The sequence below is a fragment of the Chaetura pelagica genome, unplaced genomic scaffold (genome assembly GCF_000747805.2).
Source record: "Chaetura pelagica isolate M959 unplaced genomic scaffold, ChaPel_1.0 scaffold47, whole genome shotgun sequence".
Classification (NCBI taxonomy): domain Eukaryota; kingdom Metazoa; phylum Chordata; class Aves; order Apodiformes; family Apodidae; genus Chaetura; species Chaetura pelagica.
In genome coordinates, this window is record NW_009954140.1 from 3324817 (window position 1) to 3345653 (window position 20837).

The window sequence follows — 20837 nt, forward strand, 5'->3', positions numbered from 1 at the left end:
ATTCCTGGTGTTTGGAATACAAAGGACATCTCTTGTTAGACATCTGGAGGGGGACAGGTGGTCTCCCTATGGGAAAAAATACTTGAAATTCCTGTTTCAGTACACAGAGCTGGTGTAGTGTTCCAGATAACTTCTTATTACTGTAGAGGCTTCCTGAAATGATGTTTTGGGAGTTAGGAGGTGATTGAATGGAGCACATTTGGTGCTAATACTGCCTGTTTCTTTGTTTGATCAGTTCCTTTACAACAACAACACGAGGCAGCAGACTGAAGCCCGAGATGACTTGCATTGCCCTTGGTGCACACTGAACTGTCGGAAACTCTACAGTTTACTCAAACATCTTAAACTTTGCCACAGCAGATTTATCTTCAACTATGTTGTAAGTAGTGTTTTTTGGTAGTTTTAACACTATGAAACACTGTGCAGTCTGTCACAGGTGTTACATATGCAGTGATTCTGTTTCTAGCCTGCTAAGTTGTAGGACTGTATCTACAGGTTAAGTGCAGCTTCTCCCTTTGTGTGTTATGTGAATGTTTGGTTGTTACATGGGAAAAAAATAATTGTGGGTTTGATACTTGGGTCTTTTTAGCTATTGCTTTTGCATTTAATGTGTTCTTCTATGAGATGTAGAAAGCAATGTAATCTGCATTTGGTCGGAAGTCTCTTGCAGCTTTAGGAAGGTGGTCAACATTTAAAGACAGTATTATATTTACCTGTTCCTACCAGTCTGACCTTAAAGAGAAGTTCTGTCCTGTTTATCTGAAGATAATGTAGTTTCCTATACCCACTATAACCCTGTTCAGTGTATTCGAAAACTTCACTCCTTAGGTTAAAAGTGTTGTAATTTCTAGGGTGCTTATTAGCAATCTTGTGTTGATATTGTCCTTAATTTCATAAAAGCTCCATTCTGAGTGATTATGTTAAAAACAGGAAAATGGTGCAAAGCAAGGAAGCTTTAGCATAATTTGTTTCTAGAGGTTGAAAATTACCTGCATGATGTAAAAGGAAACCAGAGCTATGTCAGCTAAGTGATGGGGTGATATCTAAGGGGTTCAGAATTGAAAAGGTTACTTGCTTAAACTTCTGCTGTGTTGTCTCTACTGTTTTCTAAGTATATTTGCAATTACCTGTTCCAGTATCATCCCAAAGGTGCTAGGATAGATGTCTCTATCAATGAGTGCTACGATGGCTCCTATGCAGGCAATCCCCAGGACATCCATCGCCAGCCTGGATTTGCCTTCAGTCGCAATGGGCCAGTCAAGAGGACTCCTATCACACACATACTTGTTTGCAGGTAGGAAATGGAAAACAAGCTGTGTCTAATTCAGATCCAGCTCTGAATCTGATAGAAATCAGGCTTAAATTCTTCAGCGTAAGGGTGGTGAGACACTGGAACAGGCTGCCCAGAGATGTTGTGGGGGCTCCATCCCTGGAAGTGTTGAAGGGCAGGTTGGATGGGGCTCTGAGCAACCTCGTCTGGTGGGAGGTGTCCCTGCCCAGGCAGGGGAGTTGGAACTCAATGATCTTTAAGGTCCCTTCCAACTCAAAAATTAAAGTTATTCTGTGATTCTTCATACAGATTTGGGAAACTGAGGGATTTGTAAATGTGCACATACACAGTGTTAAATTTCACTATCACTGAAGTACAGCAGTTCATGACTACCTAGAATGTAGTTGAAGGATGTTAACTTTACTTGTGTTTTTTCTACACCTCTTCAGTTGAGGTATCTATTCATAATGATTAAAGATTTTAAACTGCCTTACTCTAACGGTGTTCTTCCCTAAAAGGTGGAGTGTGGGTTGGAACAGGGTGTTAGGTTTTTTATGGGTTTTATTTCACTACTGATGTTTCCCTGTCAGCAGTTTTGCAAGTTAGAGCTTAAAACAATCACTCATATTCATCAATTGCAATTCTTAGTATTTGTGTCGTGGAGGTGGTGGTTGAAATCAGTGGATTGTCTCCCCTCTCCTCAGGCCAAAGCGCACGAAAGCGAGTATGTCCGAGTTCCTGGAGTCGGAGGACGGGGAGGTGGAGCAGCAAAGGACCTACAGCAGCGGCCACAACCGGCTGTACTTCCACAGCGACACCTGCCTGCCCCTCCGCCCGCAGGAGATGGAGGTTGACAGTGAGGATGAGAAGGACCCCGAATGGCTGCGGGAGAAAACCATCACTGTAATTATCCCTTTTACGCCAAAGTGATTTAAAGTAGATCGTGGTTTTTAAAAGATAGGGCTGCAGTTGTTGTAGGGAACAAACCTGGGGGGGGGGGGGTTGTTGTGGAAACTACAAATTTACCTCTGCAAGGAAGTAGAAAGTGTGATGCTGACACAGTACTGATAGAAGTTCATGGAATCAAAGTTTGTATTTTCAAGTATGTCATTCATTTCAAAGTTAGTACAGTCCACATGGCTCCTAAGAAGTTTTCATTATCTGTGCTTGGTTTTCTCCTTCAAAGAGGAGATGCTGGAATTGCAGGAGGACACAGTGGTGTGTGTAAATCATGTGGAAGTCATTTATCATCACAGCTCTATGTGATACAACTCTTTTCTGAGCTTTCTGGACTGCAGCACCTGAATTTTCAGCAGTAGCTTTTTCTGTGATGCATAGGTGGCATAAGTTGAATTTGGGGTGTGCTTGCACTACTTGGCAGCAAACATGCAGTTCTGATGTGTGTGTTTCTTCCCCTGTCCTTTCTCCCAATCATTTATCTCTCCAGCAAATTGAAGAGTTTTCTGATGTGAACGAAGGAGAGAAAGAAGTGATGAAATTATGGAATCTTCATGTTATGAAGCACGGGTATGTTACTATAAACTTAGTTTATATATAAATAAATACTGGTGTAGATTTGTTTGACCGTTTTGCATTGGAATGCACTAAGCACTTAAAATTCAGCTAGCCCAGTCATTTAGGAAAGGGTGATTGATTAAAGGATAGTTTGTGAAGAAGCTTTTGACTGTTTAAGTTATTTTAAAATACATTTGTGCACTTAGTAATTTTTCAGCATTGAAAAGGAAAAAACAACAGGTGTTGAGAGTACAAAATAGATGGTCTGTGCAGTTGCATTGATAAACCCTGTTGTTGGGTATCTCTTTGCTTTTGCAAATGTTCCACTTGGCTAATGATGGCTTTCTAACTTGACAGGTTTATTGCTGACAATCAAATGAATCATGCCTGTATGCTCTTTGTTGAAAATTACGGACAGAAAATAATTAAGAAGAACTTGTGTCGAAACTTTATGCTCCACCTGGTCAGCATGCATGACTTTAACCTCATCAGCATCATGTCCATAGACAAAGCTGTTGCCAGGCTCCGAGAGATGCAGCAGAAGTTAGAGAAGGGAGAGTCGGCCTCCCCAATGGATGAGGAATCTTCTGAGGAACAAAGTGGGACAACAAATGGATATAGTGAAAATAATACGAGAGAGAGAATCCCAGACATGGATAGCATCTCAGGTGTCACAAAACAGAGCAAGAAACAAAAGCTCTGAAGTCAAAAGTCAATTTTCATTCAACGGACAAGCATTGAAGTGACATTCTAGGGTGCATGAGCTCTATAAAGAGTTACACACAAAAATACAGAGGTTCCAAACAGGCACTGCTGGATGGAAATAAATGATTTCAACAAGGATATTGTTTTAACCAGGGTTTATCTTCAGTCAATTATTCAAGTACTACTACATGTGTATTGGTTTTGGTGATGTAATGACAATATTCTAACAGTTTGAGCATGAAGAGCAATATGAAAATCTTTGTAATTTTAGTAATTAGTATCTTAAGAACTTTATGGAATTTACATAATTTAAGTATATGTAAAACCGTTTTTATAGTAAGATTTCTGGATCTGTATCTGGCTGTTTTTCCTACCATGAAGTTGTGAAATGCTGGGGAAAGGGGATTAGGATACAGTTTCTGCTTTTCTTACTTAAAAATTCTCCAGTTAAGAGTTTTGTGAAAATAACATTTCACTATTTAAAGTTTAACCTCGATCCTTGTATTTGAAATCATTTATCAATTGATCATAATTTGCAAATTAGTTGGGTTGTTGGGTTTTTTTGTTACACTAAAATTATCAAAGTTGGCAAACTTAGCACTTCCTTTGTCTCGTGCCTGTTTGGAAAGATCTTGGCTTTTCGTGTTCCAGACACAGTGAAGTACCACCTTGGCTTTTTGAGGATACCAGCAGTTTGGTTTTACGTGGATAATTCTGATGTATTGATCACCCAGTGTACCATTTTAAACTTGAACGTTAGCTCCTTTATATTTTTATTCCACATCTAACACAGCTACACAAAGGATTTGGTGCAGACCCTTTTTTCCTGGGGTTCTGCATCAAGGTGTGCCATGCTAAAGTCCGTCTGTAGGCAATTCCGTCGAGGAACTTCTCGGGAAGTTGGTGCCTGCTGTCCTGCCTGAGCACAGACTGCAAGCCCAGGCCATAGGTTTAGCTTTGGCTTTCGAGATGCCACTCTTGAGGGAAAAATGCACTGTAAAATTGGACCAGAAAATGTGTTGCACTTCTTATGCAAGTATTCTGTGATGTATTGTATTCAATACAGATACTAAGATGCTGACTAAACTATTTTTGAGCAGTTTTGCACTGCTGTTAACACATTTTATGCATACGTTTACAGATTTTTTCCAATGGAAAGTGGTTTCACTACTGGTACAGTATCAGCACCGAAGGGTTTATTCCAGCAAGCACTGTGGTTGAGTGACATCACCTCAATTTTTTATTATCCTTAAAATATTGCATTTTTCATATTCTTTATTTATAAAGGAACAATGCTGCTGTAAATACAGGTATTTTTAATTTTTTATTTCATTCCATCACCATGAGATGCAGTTCCCTGTTTGTTTAAGGGGTATATAAGCTTTCTAATGGTGTCTTCAGAAATTTATAAAATGTAAATACTGATTTTGATGGTCCTTAAGATGTGTTTAACTGTGAGACTATTTAACTAATGGTGTGGATGTGATTTGTCATCCAGTATTAAGTTCTTAGTCACTGATTTTGTGTACAAAATAGGAAAGAGGGAAACTGCAGCTTTCATTACAAACTTCTTGAATTTGCCAGCTCTCTTGAGTTTTAGCAAACTCTCATTATGCCTCTGGGTAGTACATCAAGCATTTCTCTCTGGCTTTAATTTGCTAAAGCTGTGCACATATGTAAAAAAATAGATTATTTTAGGGGAGATGTAGTTCTAGAATTATTGCTTATGTCATTTCTTAAGCAGTTATGCTCTTAATGCTTAAAAGAAGGCTAGCATTGTTTGCACAAAAAGTTGGTGATCCCCCCAAAAATAGTAATGAAATTACTTCTGTCCAGTAAACTTTGTATGTCATGTCAATTTATAATAAAAGCTGAAAAAAGCCCTTTGTTTTCTATTTATAAAGATGCCTTTTCTATATGTACCTTTGATAGATTTTGAAGATGCCGTGTAAGCTGGTCAAAAAGAATTTGAATGGTACAGTAGATGTAAAAACAAAATCCCAAACAAAAACCAAAACAAGTTCAGATGTTTAAACGAAACATTGTTTTTACATTAAATGTTTTATTTGAAATCTGCTTTTGTACATAAAGTTCAGTAATATAAAATCTGCCATGATGGTTGTCCAGTCATTTTGTGTGCGTGCAGAAAGGCCACAAGCAGTTCCTTGTATAAACATTCTCTTCTGCATGTCTTTTAAAAATTGGATACATGTCCTTCCTTTTTCAGGTTGTTACAAAGGCAGCTAAGTTTCTGTCTGGTTTTTTTGATAAAATTAAAGTGTCTCTCTAAATTACCAGGTTTTTAGCCAGCTTATAGCAACTTTCATTGTCCTTTCTTGGGGGTGGAACTGAATTCCTGAGAGGTCTGAGCTGCATGTTACTGTTTGGAACTGTAATTTATATAACTGAAAATGAAACATTGCTCATGTCAGTTATAAAAATAAGACTTGTGAGGTTTTTTACACGTAAGTGGTTAATGTTTCAAACAGATTTTACAGTACCCTCTGTTGGGACCAAAGTTTAAATTCGTACCAGTTTAAAATAGTGCTTGTCTGGAACTGCAGAGGGTGGCTACTTCAGGTGCTACAGACAAAATGAGTAAGGAATTGCACTGCTTGGCTGAGCACTGACTGCTGACTAGCAGACACTGAAAACCTTTTTCCATGTTGAAAACAATTCAGGTGCTGAAATACAGAATATGACAGCTAGATATTGTAAACTTTGCTGCAGTTCTTTGGTATGTTTTTGTCTCTAAAACTGGCAAGGTTCTTCTAGCCTTTAACATGTTCATGGCAGATTTTTATCATGTTTTGTACCTGGTGAACTCCAAGTTGGAACCTAATATATTACTTGAATATTTAATTCAGTACATTAAACACTATATTTAAATTGTTAGATGCATTTAAGTTGTTAACCTTAAGTGTATGTTGCTTTGACTGTGTCTTGAATGTAGTCCTCAAATTTTTTGGGGTAGGGTAAAGATTAGAATGCTTAGAATGAAGCAGTTGCAAATACTTGGAACTGTTCTGATTGCTTCACTAATTAACAAAACAAAAACCCCAAACCACATAACCCACCCCAAACCAGCAATTTGATTTTACCTTTGAGAATGCAAGAGCCATTCTGTGTGGACAAATTTTGACAAATATATTTCCAAGTTAAGTATTTCTTAATTCACAGAAGTTTGGTGCCGTTCTCCACCAGTGCTTGAATGAGGGCGTTCCTGTTGGACTATGATCCTGGCTGTAAATCTGATCCTGCTGCTTTCACAACCAAGAAAACAAGAATTGGGAATGAAGGAGGTAAGTCTGCCTGATACCTGCTGCTGTTACGTTGCTTGGGACCTCCTTATCATAGAATCATAGAATCTTAGGGGCTGGAAGGGACCTCGAGAGATCAAGATCAAGATCCTTAGGAGACACACTCGGCATCTTGCCATGAAGAAGGTGCTTCATATGAGTGGTGTATTTATGAGGGAAAGGTACCCTGTCAGCACGGTTTCACAAGTTCTTTTTCCTTTAAAAGGGACCAAGGAAATGGAATAGGCTTTAGGTAAAGCAGAAGTAAGGGAATTAAGTAAACTTGTTAGTTCAACATAGAGTTTATCTGACAGGAATTAAATATCTGTTTCTTGCTCAGTATTGGTGGCCAAAACCTGCTTTGTGTAAAAGTAGCACTATTTAATGCAACTGCAAGGAGCTGGGAACAGTAAAATGGAGACATTAGCTGTGATGGAATGTTGAGGAGAGTAGTTTAGAGATGTTGTAACTCTTTTTTAAAGAAGGAAAATTATTATTTCTGCCAGAGATACTTACTACTCAAGATACAAACTTAAGCAGAAAATAAAAACCATATTTGGGATTTTTGAGGAACAGAAAATGAAAATAATTTTTTTAAATGGGAGAAGCTCAAGGTGGCTGCTGTGCTGTAACATCAATTTTCACCTTGTTAGAAAAAGGCAGTGATGCTCATTGTTATGCCCAAATAAAAAATAATTTACTAGACCATACAGTGTTGAGGGATAAAACTTTATTTAAAAAAAAAATCAATTTCACTTGACACATAAGTCTTAGTTGAGGTAAGTGAATGTACTAGCTTAAGAAAACAACTTTCAGGATTGGATTTCAGAAGCAGTTAACACTGTTGCTCACAAGGCTCCAATACCTAGAGGTGAAAAACTAAAGCAAATGTCAAGTTTTCTATCTAGCTGAACTCTGCTGTGGAAGAACAGAATTTCAACCTTTTTTTAATTCAATCCTCCCCGATTTTTTGCATACTTTATTACTTCATTACTCAGGTTGCTTGCCCTGAGACTTCACCTGTCTGAGGTTGAAAAGGTGCAGGTCTAAGAGGTGACTGAACGGTACCTAAGTTGTGATTTGGACAGTTAGGCTTCTGTTGTTTAAAAAATAATAATAAAAAACCCCACAAAAACAACCCCAACCCAACATTAGCAAGCTGCCCTTGTTCAACACACAGCTAAAGATTTCTATTGCCATCCCTGGCTCTCAAAGGGGAGCCCTAAGGGCCTCCTGTGGCCCTTCACAGTCACCTCCAGCTGCTTTGTGTGTATGTTCTGAACAGACTGAGGAGGCATCACCATCTCTGCAAGTACCTCAATTCAAAGCTTCCTCTTTATTTTCTAATATGCAAGTACAAATTCTGCAGGATCACTAGTTGGGCTGGGCCCCTCCAAAGCAAATGAAAAGGGACCTGACCTGTTGGTACCTCAGAAGATACTCAGATATTCACAAGTTTAGTTTCCATGTGGTAAAAGTACTAAGTTACAACTAGTACCTGACACCTGAAGTGCCTAAGTAATATTACCAGCACTAGTAAGTGGAACAAGACTTAAGACAGCTGCTTACTGTAGTGCCAGCCTGACCCCTCTAATCAGGACTGTTTGATCATCTGGCTCTTCTTGGCTATAAAAGTATAGAAAATACTCTTCACAGGATAATTTTAAAGGAACACTGGAAGTACAAGATAAGCTAGTATTCTCTTACTCCCTAACAATGAAATAGTTAAGCTTGAAAAACAGAATCCTGCAGGCTTTTTGTTGCTAACACTGGATTATTTTACCTGCAGGTGTCCAGTCTTCCTCACTTATGTCTTACAGTAAGTTCCAACCTAACTTTACCATGTGCAAGTTCTCTGCATTCATCTGAATCTACTCAGTTTTTTTCTTGTAAATAGTATGAATGTCAACCACCAATTCTCTTCTGAACTTCATGTACCCAAACTGCAGATGCTTGGGGGGGAAAAATGTAGGCAGGTGACTAATCTTTTTATACTGACCATGTGAGCATGGGGAATGTACATTTAGTTTTTTATGCTGGAATGGAGGATTAATGTACCATGTTGACACTGAAGGAAAAAAGGGCAGAATGATTGTCTAGGTTTTATAAAAATACTGCTATTCTAACATGCTAAAATATATTTAGTTGACCTTGAGGTAAAAGTGTCCCTTTTAAGGCCCTCAGTGAGCACTACTTTAAAATATTCCTTAAATCCAGTAGTATTGCAATATTTTGGCCAGAAATAGGCTCTCTTTGATGAGCTCGTTCCAAATCTTAGTTGCTCCTTAGGGGAAATAGTGGTAATTCTATGTAACTTCTGAATTTAAAGTAAATTATATAATCATAATGTCTTGTCCCATCCTACTACACAGAGGAGAGCTAACTTATCCCCCCAGCTGTTCCATTTTGACTGCCACAGGTTAATTTGGGGTCTGCCTTAAGCCCGCACTCAAAGCCCTTCTCCATTGCTCCCAAGGTGAATCTCCAGCAGCTGTCCCAGTTCTCTTGGGTGGCCCAGTCCATCCCCAGCACTGGGACCATAGACCTGCACTACTGTATGTGAATGCAGTGTTCCCAGGGAGATATCTGGGATTTCCAGGAATCCTGCACATCAGAACAGCATTTTCCTTGTCTCTGGAAACAAAGAAGGTTGTCTCCAGATCTCAGAAGGGCTCTGTGAGGAATCCTGGCTGCCACATGCATGTTGTGCCAGAGTACTGAATCACCAAGGCTTGCTCCAACATAGACTACTTGGTACATGAGAACTAGGGAAGACATTTGGAGCAGTTGAGGACAACTGTCCTACTCTAGGTATTGGTCTAGCTTGAGGCAAGCACCTGCACTAAGCTGATCTAAGCATCACCATGCAACTACTCTAGAAAATATATTCCAAGTGACAACACAGAAAACAGTTCAAGAAATATAAGGCACTTGGGTGAGACATTAACAAACAGGCTACATCATTAAACAGACATTATGGCTCAGACATCCTTGCCCTGGAGGAATAAACAGTACCATGGAAGGAAGGAACAGGTGTTGGTGCAGACCCCACAAGGTTGTCTCCAGATCTCAGAAGGGCTCTGTGAGGAATCCTGGCTGCCACATGCATGTTGTGCCAGAGTACTGAATCACCAAGGCTTGCTCCAACATAGACTACTTGGTACATGAGAACTAGGGAAGACATTTGGAGCAGTTGAGGACAACTGTCCTACTCTAGGTATTGGTCTAGCTTGAGGCAAGCACCTGCACTAAGCTGATCTAAGCATCACCATGCAACTACTCTAGAAAATATATTCCAAGTGACAACACAGAAAACAGTTCAAGAAATATAAGGCACTTGGGTGAGACATTAACAAACAGGCTACATCATTAAACAGACATTATGGCTCAGACATCCTTGCCCTGGAGGAATAAACAGTACCATGGAAGGAAGGAACAGGTGTTGGTGCAGACCCCACTCTCCATTCCCTCTATCTAGTAAGGCAGCATTGTGCACAAGGAAGCATAGCAGGTCAGCACTGCTCTAAATACTTTGCTCTTTTATGAGTGGTATAAATAAAACTTTGGTCCATTACTACCCTGCCACCCCCTTAAATGTTTACAGGCTTGTTTCCCAGAACAGCAGCATTAAGCAAAGTTAATTCTACACAACACACGTACCCTGAGACTAGAGTACAAGGAAATACTGACAAAAATCATGTCTGGAGAAAAAAGAGAAAGGTCTATGGACTGCTTAAATTAATTTGCCTACACAGATGCCTGTTTCTAACTTTTTCCAGAGTAACAAATCCAATGTTTCACCATTAGTTTTTGAAATGAATCCAGTAGGAAGTACAATACAGTGGAGTTCAAGTAGTATAAAAAAGGTTTTTGTTAACAGATTGTTGGTGTCAAAACAGCTGGAAACCCAGGTTTTAACATTATGCTTTACAGCAAGAACAAAAATCCCTTCACTTACTGCTAAAACACTAAGACTTTCCAGCCTGGGTATAAAAATGAACATCCAAAATACAAAGAGACACAGCATTGATCAAGTACCCAGTCAAAGACCACTTCTCTGTTGTTAGAGCTAATGGTTACTCTGATCTTGAAGCTTCCCCCCTCGTTGCTGGAAGGCCCTAACTGCACAACCTCCATGTCAAACGTCACAGTTGATCCAGAAGTAACAGCAGGCAGTTGGTTTGTCATCTCTTTTCCATTTACAAATACTGCCCCTGAAACAGTCAAGATAATAAACATCATTTCTTGCTTTCTGTACCTACTAACACACAACACTGTCTCTCCCTATTTTTTCACAGGCAAACAAAAATGTCACATCAAACAGGCTGCAATGACTGCAAGCAGAAAAAGGAGACCTGTGATCTCACCAAAGATTTTAACTGCACGAACTCTGTGTACATAAAAGACAGATGAACTTATATGTGATCCAGGGATACCAAGAACAGGGGCTATGGGGGATAGAAAAGAAAAAAGATCCCACTGTGCAGAGCTGTGGCTCAGACTCACCATTGGTGCTGACACAAACAGCTTTATCCCTCTGCAAGGAATCGTAGCCGTTCCGCTGCTCCACACACACTCCCAGGCTGTCACGTCTGTCTGGCTGTCCCACAGTTTCAATTCTACCAAGCAAAATGTTAAGTCAAACCCTGAAGCTCTAAATCAAAACAGAAAGTGAAATCAAGACAGTAATACCCTGCCATACCAGACCTCTCTACTGTGCTCCAACAGATCCATCCAGCCTTTTGGGAAGACTGCTGCTGGATGACCAGAAGCCCTACCAGCTTTCCCAACAGCTCCACTAAGCAGTGCTCTAACTATTAATCTGTACAGAACATTTAACCTGCTTCCTCCAAACTTTCATTGTTATTTAATAAAATTCTGCAGTCACAGCTTGCAAGCTTTTGCAATGACCCAGTTGCCTGAAACAACCAAAATGTGCAAAGCTACAATCATTTATACCAGATTACTGGTCAACATCACCTATTATAGAAAGATGGCTGGAGTTTCAGCAAGTATTTAATAAACATGGCTAAAATGGGGGTTTTGAGCTCTGCTGTAAAGGGGTGGGGGCAGAAGGCTGGTGTCTTTTGGCAGTGGTGTCGGTTGTGTGTTTTTTAACAAATCAGTTTGGTAAAAATATGTATTAAAAAAAATGCCTAGAAGGGCACTTATAAGTCTGGCTTCTGCTTACCTGCATTTAGGATCTTGGTCCTGGGAAAGAATATCTGAATAAAAAGCAAACAAGTTGTGCAAACACCCTGGGACATGGTTCCCTTGGAGCCCGAGCAGCTGAGCGAGGCTGCAGTTCGTACACTGAAGGACCCTTCTGCATCTGAGTCTTTTCTCTAGTGCTGCCATCTCTCAAGGTTACTAAATTGTATTTCAGCCCCAGTGACTTAGGAAACTCAGATGGTTCCTTATAGAAAACTAAAACAGTGGTTATTTTCATTACAGCTTGAGAGAAAGAGCCCTGATATGTGGTTGTCGTCAAACAAGAGAGAAACTTCAGCACAAGCTTTTAAGAATGGAAATGAAACTGGGCAGTAGTCTGGCACACAACGAGTTACCTCTTTCCAGACAAACAGGGAAGATAAAATTGGAGCACTTTTGCACTCCATTAGTTATTTCAGTCCCTTGGGAATGACACTAAGATAGTCAAAGCCTTCTACTGAAAAGTAAAGCTAACAAACAACAACAACAAAAAAGGTAAAAAGCCAAGAAGCTTTTAATTTGGAAGTGCCCACTGTTTTCCCAAAATTACTTAAGTGAGATTTCAAATTAATTTTGGTACCCCACTTTAGATTTTAAACTCCGCCTCAGTTACTGGTGAAGCTTTATCAACAGCTATTAATGTGTAAACTTTCTGTATAAGGTAACATTAGTTCATCCCATCCCCAGTTAAGGGAGCCTTTCTTGAGTTTTGTGTTGGAAACAAGTGTTTGTAAAGCCACAAGAATGACCAAAAATGTAATAATAAACAAGAAGCTACTTTTGGACCTTGGAGGAGGAACACAACTGTTTTTTGAGGCTGTCTCCAATCTTAAGATTCATATAATTACAGTTCTTGTGGACATGTGCTTGTTAGTGCTCTGGCATCCTGAAACAATCTCCTCTTGGAGAGGAGTCCACATGAGCAAAATGTAGAGCAAAAGATTTTCATATGTTACTGATAAAAAAAGATAAAAGGCCTCGGTCTGAAAGAGAACCAAGGGAAACCTCAAAGTTCTGCCTTTAATTTCACAGGCATTTCTGAGCCAAGAGATGTTAAATCTAGCAACAGATTTTAAAAGAAAGCTTTAGATCTTTTCATCCTATCTGAGACAGGGCAACTGAATACATCCTCATACTACAACCATCTGAAATTAAGATAATTCAGTAACAAGACAGGACAAATGAACCACCATGAAATCAGTGACAAAAATTTCATTAACAACTCCCTTAAATTGCCTTTGGGGGTCACTTACTATACAGCAAATTGCTTTATTTAACCAGGGAAAGATGGAATAAAGCTTCAACATCTCCATGGACTGTAATTACAACTGACATAGCCACAAGGAAGCTCCTAATACCCTATTAAACAGCATCATCTCAGGGACAGGACTACAGGCAGCAAAGCTGCCAATGATTTTAATCACATTGTGCATCAAATGAAAAGCTTGAATTTCACAAGATCCTTTCTTCACTCAAGAGTTTCTAATGCCAGTTTCAAGCAGTAGACTGATCACCACTAATCATCTCAAATGCTAAAGACACCAGTGCCTGACTGTCATCCATACCTGCCCCAGCAGCACATCTCATGTTTTCACATCCAAAGTCATCAAAGCACATGGACAGTCTGGGAAGGAAAGCACCCACTAACTCCAGGTTAAAAAGAATCAACAGCAAAACCACTGACCAGATCAGCCAGGAACAGCTGCTACAAAACTTGAGGAAGTTCAACATTCCACAGATTGGCTCAGCATGGGCTGTATTTTACCACCCCCCAGGAGTTCACTCTTGTCTCTGTTTTAGATAGGTGCAGGTCCAATGAAAACATCTAGCGTTTTCCTAAAGAGCCAGGAAGCAGAAGTAAAGAGAAGGAAGTTCAGGCTTCACATGGACACTACCTCGGCTGGGGCTGATGTACAACTCAGACATGCATCACGACTCAGGTTTACACAGTTTGGATGTAATGGACTAGAGAAGGAAGCTTGACTCCCAGGAGATACACCAGACCACAGCTACACAGAAAGTACTTGCCTGAATGTCAATGTTTGCCCACAAAAGTAAGTAGGAGCTTTGGAGTAGAGCACACCGCAGGACTGTGAGTCGTTCCGAAGTGCTATGTTTCTTCGGCTGCTCAGGCTGTAACCCTCCAAACCAGCTGTCCATTCTTCAAAGGAAAAGAAAAAAACCCAGCATGAACCTCAACTAAATCAGCTACTGTCTCAAAATCAACTCAGTCACAATGTCCACTCAGTTTACTTCATTTGAAGCTTAAGCTACATTAAGAACAGGAGGTAGGTTTGGACATCCTCTGTTGGAGATTTCTTTTTCAAATAATTTGCTATTACAAGAACATTTCCCAGCTCACAGGGTTCACCAGCATTTCACCCTTTGCAGCCACCCCTGCAAGTCATGCTGCAGGCACAGGAACACCTTCATGACTTGCTGCCCTTAACAATTTGCAAATGAAGAGACAATTTAGGTTTTCCTCTCTCCAAGATAACAGCTTGTTATGTGACTGCTGCCTGGGTAGGGCTGCCAGAAAAGGGATAAAACACTTCACTTCTGGCTCCTTGGTGCTTCCCAAGGCAGAGGAGCCACCTGCTGGGAAGCTCCCTGTCACCCACGCTGCGGAGCAAAGAGTAAATTCCAGGATGGAAGGACAGTCCATCACACATTACAGACATGTGTCACAGCTAAAGACACCCCATCAGCATACAGACACAGCTCCATAAGTCATCTAGCTAGAGACCTTCAGGAGTGCTGTGCTGATGACAGGCCTTAGATGAAGATGAAGAGCAAGGAGATGGTACCGTGGGGAACCAATGTGGTGCGGCCCATCTGAGGAACACTCCACGGGCTCCACTCCTGCCGTCCATCTCCCCGGGCACAGACTCTGAACTGGTAATCCATGTTAGGATCAATGTGCAGCACGATGAACTCTGTCTCTGAGCCAACATACACATCTTCAAAGTGACTGGCATTACTCTTGCGATACTGCAGCCTGTAATCTTGTGCTACGAAGTCATCATCCACCTACAGGAACATTCATTGCATCAGCAAAGACCACCCTGTCCCCCCATTTTCCCTTTTACCCCTGAAGTGACACATTCCAGGGCAGTACTGCACTTGTAGGCCTTACAGAAAATACCAGAGTCTGAACCAACTAATACAAAAAGTAGTGTAAGAATGATGTTGTCACAGGTTAAAAGTATCTATAGAAGAAACACTTTTCAGTCTAGCAGAGGTATAACAAGATTTGGTGCCCATTTTTAACAGCAAGAGAAACTCACTATTATCCTTCATAAACTATTTCAGGGTGGAACAGTCATTCCAGGGAAAGACTTCCAATTCTTTGGTATCTTTAAGTCACGGAATCACAGAATGTTAGGGGTTGGAAAGGACCTCTGGAGATCAAGCAATGTTTTAGCCATGTTTTACCTGTGTTTTAGCGCTGTCTTCAGCTGCCCCTCCTACTTTCCCACACACAGGGAAGGAGATTGTGAGGCAAAGGTGCATTTCACATGTCAGCCCTTTCTACCTGCAGATTCCAACGCAAGAGCCTGACACAGGAGTGTCAATGCCAGGCAGACACCAACCCCAGCACCAGCCACAACATCACTTGATTACTCTGCCTTTATATGAGGTCATGACCATAGAAATATCTTAAGTTTCTAACTACACACTGAAGTGGACTATTCCTCTGAAGGCTGTACAGAATCCAGAATGAAAATGGCTTTCTCTGTTTCTGTCCAGAAAACTCAAGTCTTAATGATTTTCACCCAGGATATTTTACCTACCTTACACCATCGGACCAAAATCCCACCAGGCTTCTCGACAAATTCCTCCAGCTGTACAGGTGGGCGAGATGCCACAGTTCCATGTCTGAATATTTGATTTTTCAATATAGTAAGAAGGCAGTCATCCAGCTGGGCAGATAAACAAGGCACGTCAACCAAGGAGGGCACTTCTGGTAAGCTGAGAAAGGAAAGTTTGCTGTAATGAAAGGGGCCAGCCTCTAGAAACTCGTATTTTGTCCATACACTTGAATTTGTGCAGACTAGCAAAGAGAGCAGCTGCAGAAATTGGCATGTGCATTTCAAACTTAGAAGACTCAGCAAACATTGTGTTTTAGCCCTAACCAGACTGTCTGTTTCTCAGTAAATCCTCTGAAATACAGGCTGTTCCATACAGAGTGGTTTCATCATTTACAAACAAACAGCCTATATTTCTACAGAACATATGGAGGTTGAAAACTTCTCCATTCCATGATTGCCAGCCCATGGCAGGCTATGAAAGGAACAGGACAGTAACACCTCAAGGGAATCTTGGAAGGCACTGGACCAGAAGGCTTTTGTTTCAAAGGAGAAGAGATCCCCTACACAGGAAGAGCACACAGGCCGCTGCCTCAGATCACCTCAAGTGTGTCAGGATCTTACCTATCTAGCTGAATATGTAAAGCTTTTTTTGTAAAGCTGCAAAGTTTCTCATTCTGTTGTCCCACATCTCCATGGACAGCACTCTCTCCTGGAATCAAATGGTAAAAATATTCCTAATGAGAAAATGTCCAAGAAAGGTATTTGTTGCTTCAGAGAAGAACCAGTTCTGACACGAACAATTAAACATGAAGCATTCTCAGCACTTTTGCTAGACTCTTAGCTAGAAAATGCAGTAATAGTTAACAATATAAAGACCATCTAGCAACCCTTGAAGCTTCCTGCAGACACACCTACAGCACATGTAATAATTTGCCTCTGGTGCAGACAGTAGCAGAACTGGGGACAGATGCCAGAAATCAGGATTATTAATCCCTTCCTCCACCTGCTTTAAAGGCAGAAAAAGTAAAGCACCTTTCCTGAGCAGAAAATTAAAAAGCAGGAGCTTAAAAGCAAAAAAAAGAATAAAACATTTCAACTATTGTTCTGTTTGCTACAATCTAAAGGGTAACTATTGTCATAATGAAGGAAATAATCTATGCCTTAAAGTGTGGAGATAAATGGAAATCTTTTCATAAGCTTTCCATATAAAGTAGCATCCCACACTTCAGCTTACAGAGACAGATGCTCCATTCTCCTATCTGATTACTTTATGGTAATTTACACCATCAGCAAGCTCAGTCCTTTTCCAGATGGAGGATTACAAACATTACAACTCTCTGAAGAAAAGCAGACGTCATAATTGGCAGCAGGAGATTGAATAACCACGGAGGCTTAACTCCTTTCTGACTCAGATGCAAAGTCTGCTCACTCTAAGGACAGGACTTTGCAGCTTCCACTGCTGCAGAGGGAGGGGAGGGTGACCCATGGGATAGGAAGCACACAGCTAGTCAGGTTCTTAGGAGACCTGATAGAAACTCAGAGAAACCACAGGCCATCTTTGCCACCACCCTGCAATTCAGTAACTTGAGACTTAAAATAAAAACAAGGTGACTTTTCCCAGAGGTTGGGGTGCCAGGAAAAAAAAAATCCAGTAACTTTAATTCTTAAATATTGTCACCAATCCTGTGAGCTGCAGGCATAGAGCTACCAGGCCAGCATGCTCTTCCAGCTCAAAGCTCACGTGTGAAACTGGGAGGTCTCCTACCCTGGGAGACTGCTCAATGCACTCCAGTTCACACAACTGAGATCATGTTGAAGGAAAGTTAAAGTTGAGACATGAGAACAATGCAAGGAAACTGCCAACATACTCATAGCTCAGACATGCTCCCAGTAGGTTCTGCAGTGTGAGGAAAACAGTCAAGAGTGACATTCCTTTCTGGGTAGGTATTCAACATCAGTAGGGTACAAACTGGCCCTCACAGTAATATTCCACATTTGTCCACTTTTGTCTGCTTCATCCTCAGACTTTTTGGAGAATTTTTTCCCATCCAATGGCCATTTCATTCCTCACGTTTCCCATCAACAATGAACATAATCACACTGAACAGGAGACATAACCTGTTTACTTCAGCTGCTATTCCACTAAGACACAAAGAACTTTCTTCAACCAACACGGACATTTTGTTATTATGGTACCTGAGATGTATTTTATTTCAAAGCAGCATGACATAATTCCTCTTTCTAGAGTGGAGGGGTGCAAGACACATCTGCAGCCAGACATCTCCAAAGTAGGTACTTCCTGCCCTTGTGGAGAGACTGCACTGCCTGAGACTGGAGTGAAATACTAAATTACAGATTTTTAGGAGATAATATCAATCAGCTTTTCACTACATCTACCCAACTTTAACCTTTTCTTAACGTTTGGTTTGAGAGGAGTCCAAAATGAGCCAGATATGCTGATCACAACAGGAACACTTCAGTCTTTCAGAGAAGACACACCACAAGGCAGGGCTAAGCCTCATTACCAGATCCTGGTTACCTTCCCGGAGCAGATCATCAGCCGTGCTGACTCCGTGCTCTATGAGCTTCTGGCATTCATCCAGGGGTTTGATGCTCTCTTGTTCTATTGCATCCACTTCCTGCAGCAGTGACAGCAGTCGTTCATCCAACAGCTTCTTCAGGGTCCCTTTCAAATCGTTAAAATGTTGCTCAAGTACATCTCTGGTCAATGTTGCACTTTCTCTGATCTAAATTCAGGTAACAGGAAAGAAGGAGTCAGGATAAAGGTAAAGGCCATGCACACCTTTTATTCTTCTGAACCACCTCATCTGCATCTGCTGGAGAAAAGCTGTGTGTGAAGTCAACCTTAAAAACAGGACCAGGGGCAGTTAAACTCGTGTGATCATTTTTAGTACGTGTACAGCAGGGAAGGAGGCAAAAAAGCTTGTCTGGACAGGGGGAAGAGTGTATTAACAAATCAAGATAAATCTCTGGGGTTGGAGCTAAACACAACTTGGGTTACATGTACTTCAATCAAGGAATTACTGTCAGAAAGATTCTGGCTGTTCTGCAGGTCTTTCCCCCACCACCCCTCAAAACTGCTGTTATCCTGTTCAAAAACACTGCCATCACATACAGCTAATCCTCCACTGGAAAGAAAAAGATATCAAAAAGATATCAAAAGCTGGGCTTTTAGAAGCCCAGCTAGGAGCACTTTTCCAGGGCCTGTCACTTCACTGGATTTTTAAAACCCTCAAAAAGCTGCTTCTTTTCATTTCTTTTCAAATAGCCACCTTTGATTTGTCTGTGCTCCAGGGCAGGGTGAACAGCAAGTCTGTTTTGATTCTGGAAGAACTAGACCACAGGAGGTTCCACAAGTGCTTATTAAAATGTTTGCAAACTTGCTGAATCTGACTGTTAGGCAAGAAAACCCCTTTGAACATCCCTGAGCTAAAGACAAAAAAGTAAAAAATCAACATCTCCCAAAGACAACTTGTCTAAGTCACACAAGGAAGTGCTGCAACAGGCACCCTGCCTTACATGTCATTTCTAGATCTTTAGAAGAACAGACAACACAGGAAGTGCTCTGGTTAGGTAAAATAAATTTCCTCTTCAACTAATATTCGTGAACATCTGCAGCTGCCACACAGCTCGGTTTCCCTTCTCTTGTTATTTCAAGCCTTGAGAAAAAAAGGAAGTATTTGGCTTGGTGAAGGGGTGGGGCAGAGGAAGACAGAACAGGCACTTCTCTAAGCTCATTACATGCAGACACAACTCAACGAGTCAGCCCCAGCATTTCAGATACTACTGGCCACAAAGAAGGGGAAATATAAGTCCCTGATCACAGAGATGCATGAAGTTTGCTGAAAATCGTGGCCCATTGGTCCAAGAGGATGAAACTGAAACAATTTTAAGGTGCTCTTCCTATCACATCAGCCCACCAGTCCCCAGATAATAAAGCTCCTTCTACCTGAACCCCAGTCTAAGCCATTCAGCACTTCTGAACACAGGGAATTCTTGAATGTGTGTTGCATGGCTGGGTTTTTGTGGACAATGTAGTATGTGGTCGCCAAGATGGGAAAAGAGGAAACAGAAACCTGCACCAAGCAAAGAAATCCCCCCAGAGTGGAAAAAGAAAGACAGGGGAGCTAATTGAGCACTCCCAGCCACTGCAGAAAGGCAAACTGGCTCTCTTTGAGTTATCCAGCAACACTCTGAGATTATGAGGCTTGGATTAAAAACAGTCATGAACAATTAATTTCCTTAAGCAGCTTGTGGTTTTGAAGATGACTAATTTAATGTACAATGACGTTCACTCAGTAGCAGGGCACCAACCTGGCAGATCTGTAGCAGGTTTCTACACAAATGAAGACAAAATAAGGTCATCACAGAAACATCTGCTGAGTTTGGAGGAGGTTCCTTATTTATTTGTCCCTTGCAGAGTTTAATCAAGGATAGCAAGTTCCAATCTGCACAAACTAGTATGCTTAGAAGGTGTCTCAGCAGAGAAGCCAGCCCTTGGCTGGCTCTCCACATCTCCCTGCTACATTTGCATATCTTATCACGCATCTTCAGCAGCCCCAGCGAACACTCTCCTCTTGCTTCAGTGCTGCAGAAAAACCAGCTGCCCTGGAACGCTGACAACACCTGTAAGTGACCCACAGACTACGTGCCCCACAGAGTGTGGTGCATGGGGACAGCAGAGCTCAGGACAGCAGCCAAACTGCAGAGCAACTTGCCTGGGCAGGCATCTTTAGGTGTGAGGGAAAGGAGACACTCCCTGTAAAGTAAAACTCAGCATCCCAACTGCTTTAGCACACGCAGTTCCTGCGTGCATCTTTCCTCCTGTCACCCCCAAACCCCGCTCAGCTCAGGAGCAGACCCAGCTCACACCCCTGACACCGGCACCGTCTCCACCCGCCCATTCCCAGACCCTCCATCTGCAGCGCCCGCAGGGGCCACACGAACAGCACTTTCCTGCCGGGGAGGCCGCAGCGCTCCCCGCGGGGCCACCAGGGCCGCCCC

At 41.4% G+C, this 20837-nt stretch overlaps 2 protein-coding genes across 2 annotated transcripts in view; one reads left to right on the plus strand and one right to left on the minus strand.

Moving 5' to 3' along the window:
* SUZ12 (SUZ12 polycomb repressive complex 2 subunit) overlaps positions 1-5594 on the plus strand; it is a 25809-nt gene extending 20215 nt beyond the window's left edge. The window contains exons 12-16 of the mRNA XM_010002777.1: positions 236-379; positions 1137-1294; positions 1975-2173; positions 2718-2797; positions 3143-5594. Of these exons, the coding sequence (XP_010001079.1) occupies positions 236-379; positions 1137-1294; positions 1975-2173; positions 2718-2797; positions 3143-3488 (927 nt within the window). The 3' untranslated portion in view covers positions 3489-5594. The remainder of the gene's footprint in view (positions 1-235; positions 380-1136; positions 1295-1974; positions 2174-2717; positions 2798-3142) is intronic.
* Positions 5595-10692: 5098 nt separating this feature from the next.
* Positions 10693-20837, minus strand: part of CRLF3 (cytokine receptor-like factor 3) — an 11703-nt gene continuing 1558 nt past the window's right edge. Inside the window, exons 2-9 of the mRNA XM_010002778.1 lie at positions 18835-18961; positions 18352-18559; positions 16434-16521; positions 15795-15972; positions 14808-15030; positions 14029-14161; positions 11296-11408; positions 10693-11003 (exon numbers count right to left, since the gene is read on the minus strand). Coding sequence (XP_010001080.1) covers positions 10750-11003; positions 11296-11408; positions 14029-14161; positions 14808-15030; positions 15795-15972; positions 16434-16521; positions 18352-18559; positions 18835-18961 — 1324 coding nt within the window. The 3' untranslated portion in view covers positions 10693-10749. The remainder of the gene's footprint in view (positions 11004-11295; positions 11409-14028; positions 14162-14807; positions 15031-15794; positions 15973-16433; positions 16522-18351; positions 18560-18834; positions 18962-20837) is intronic.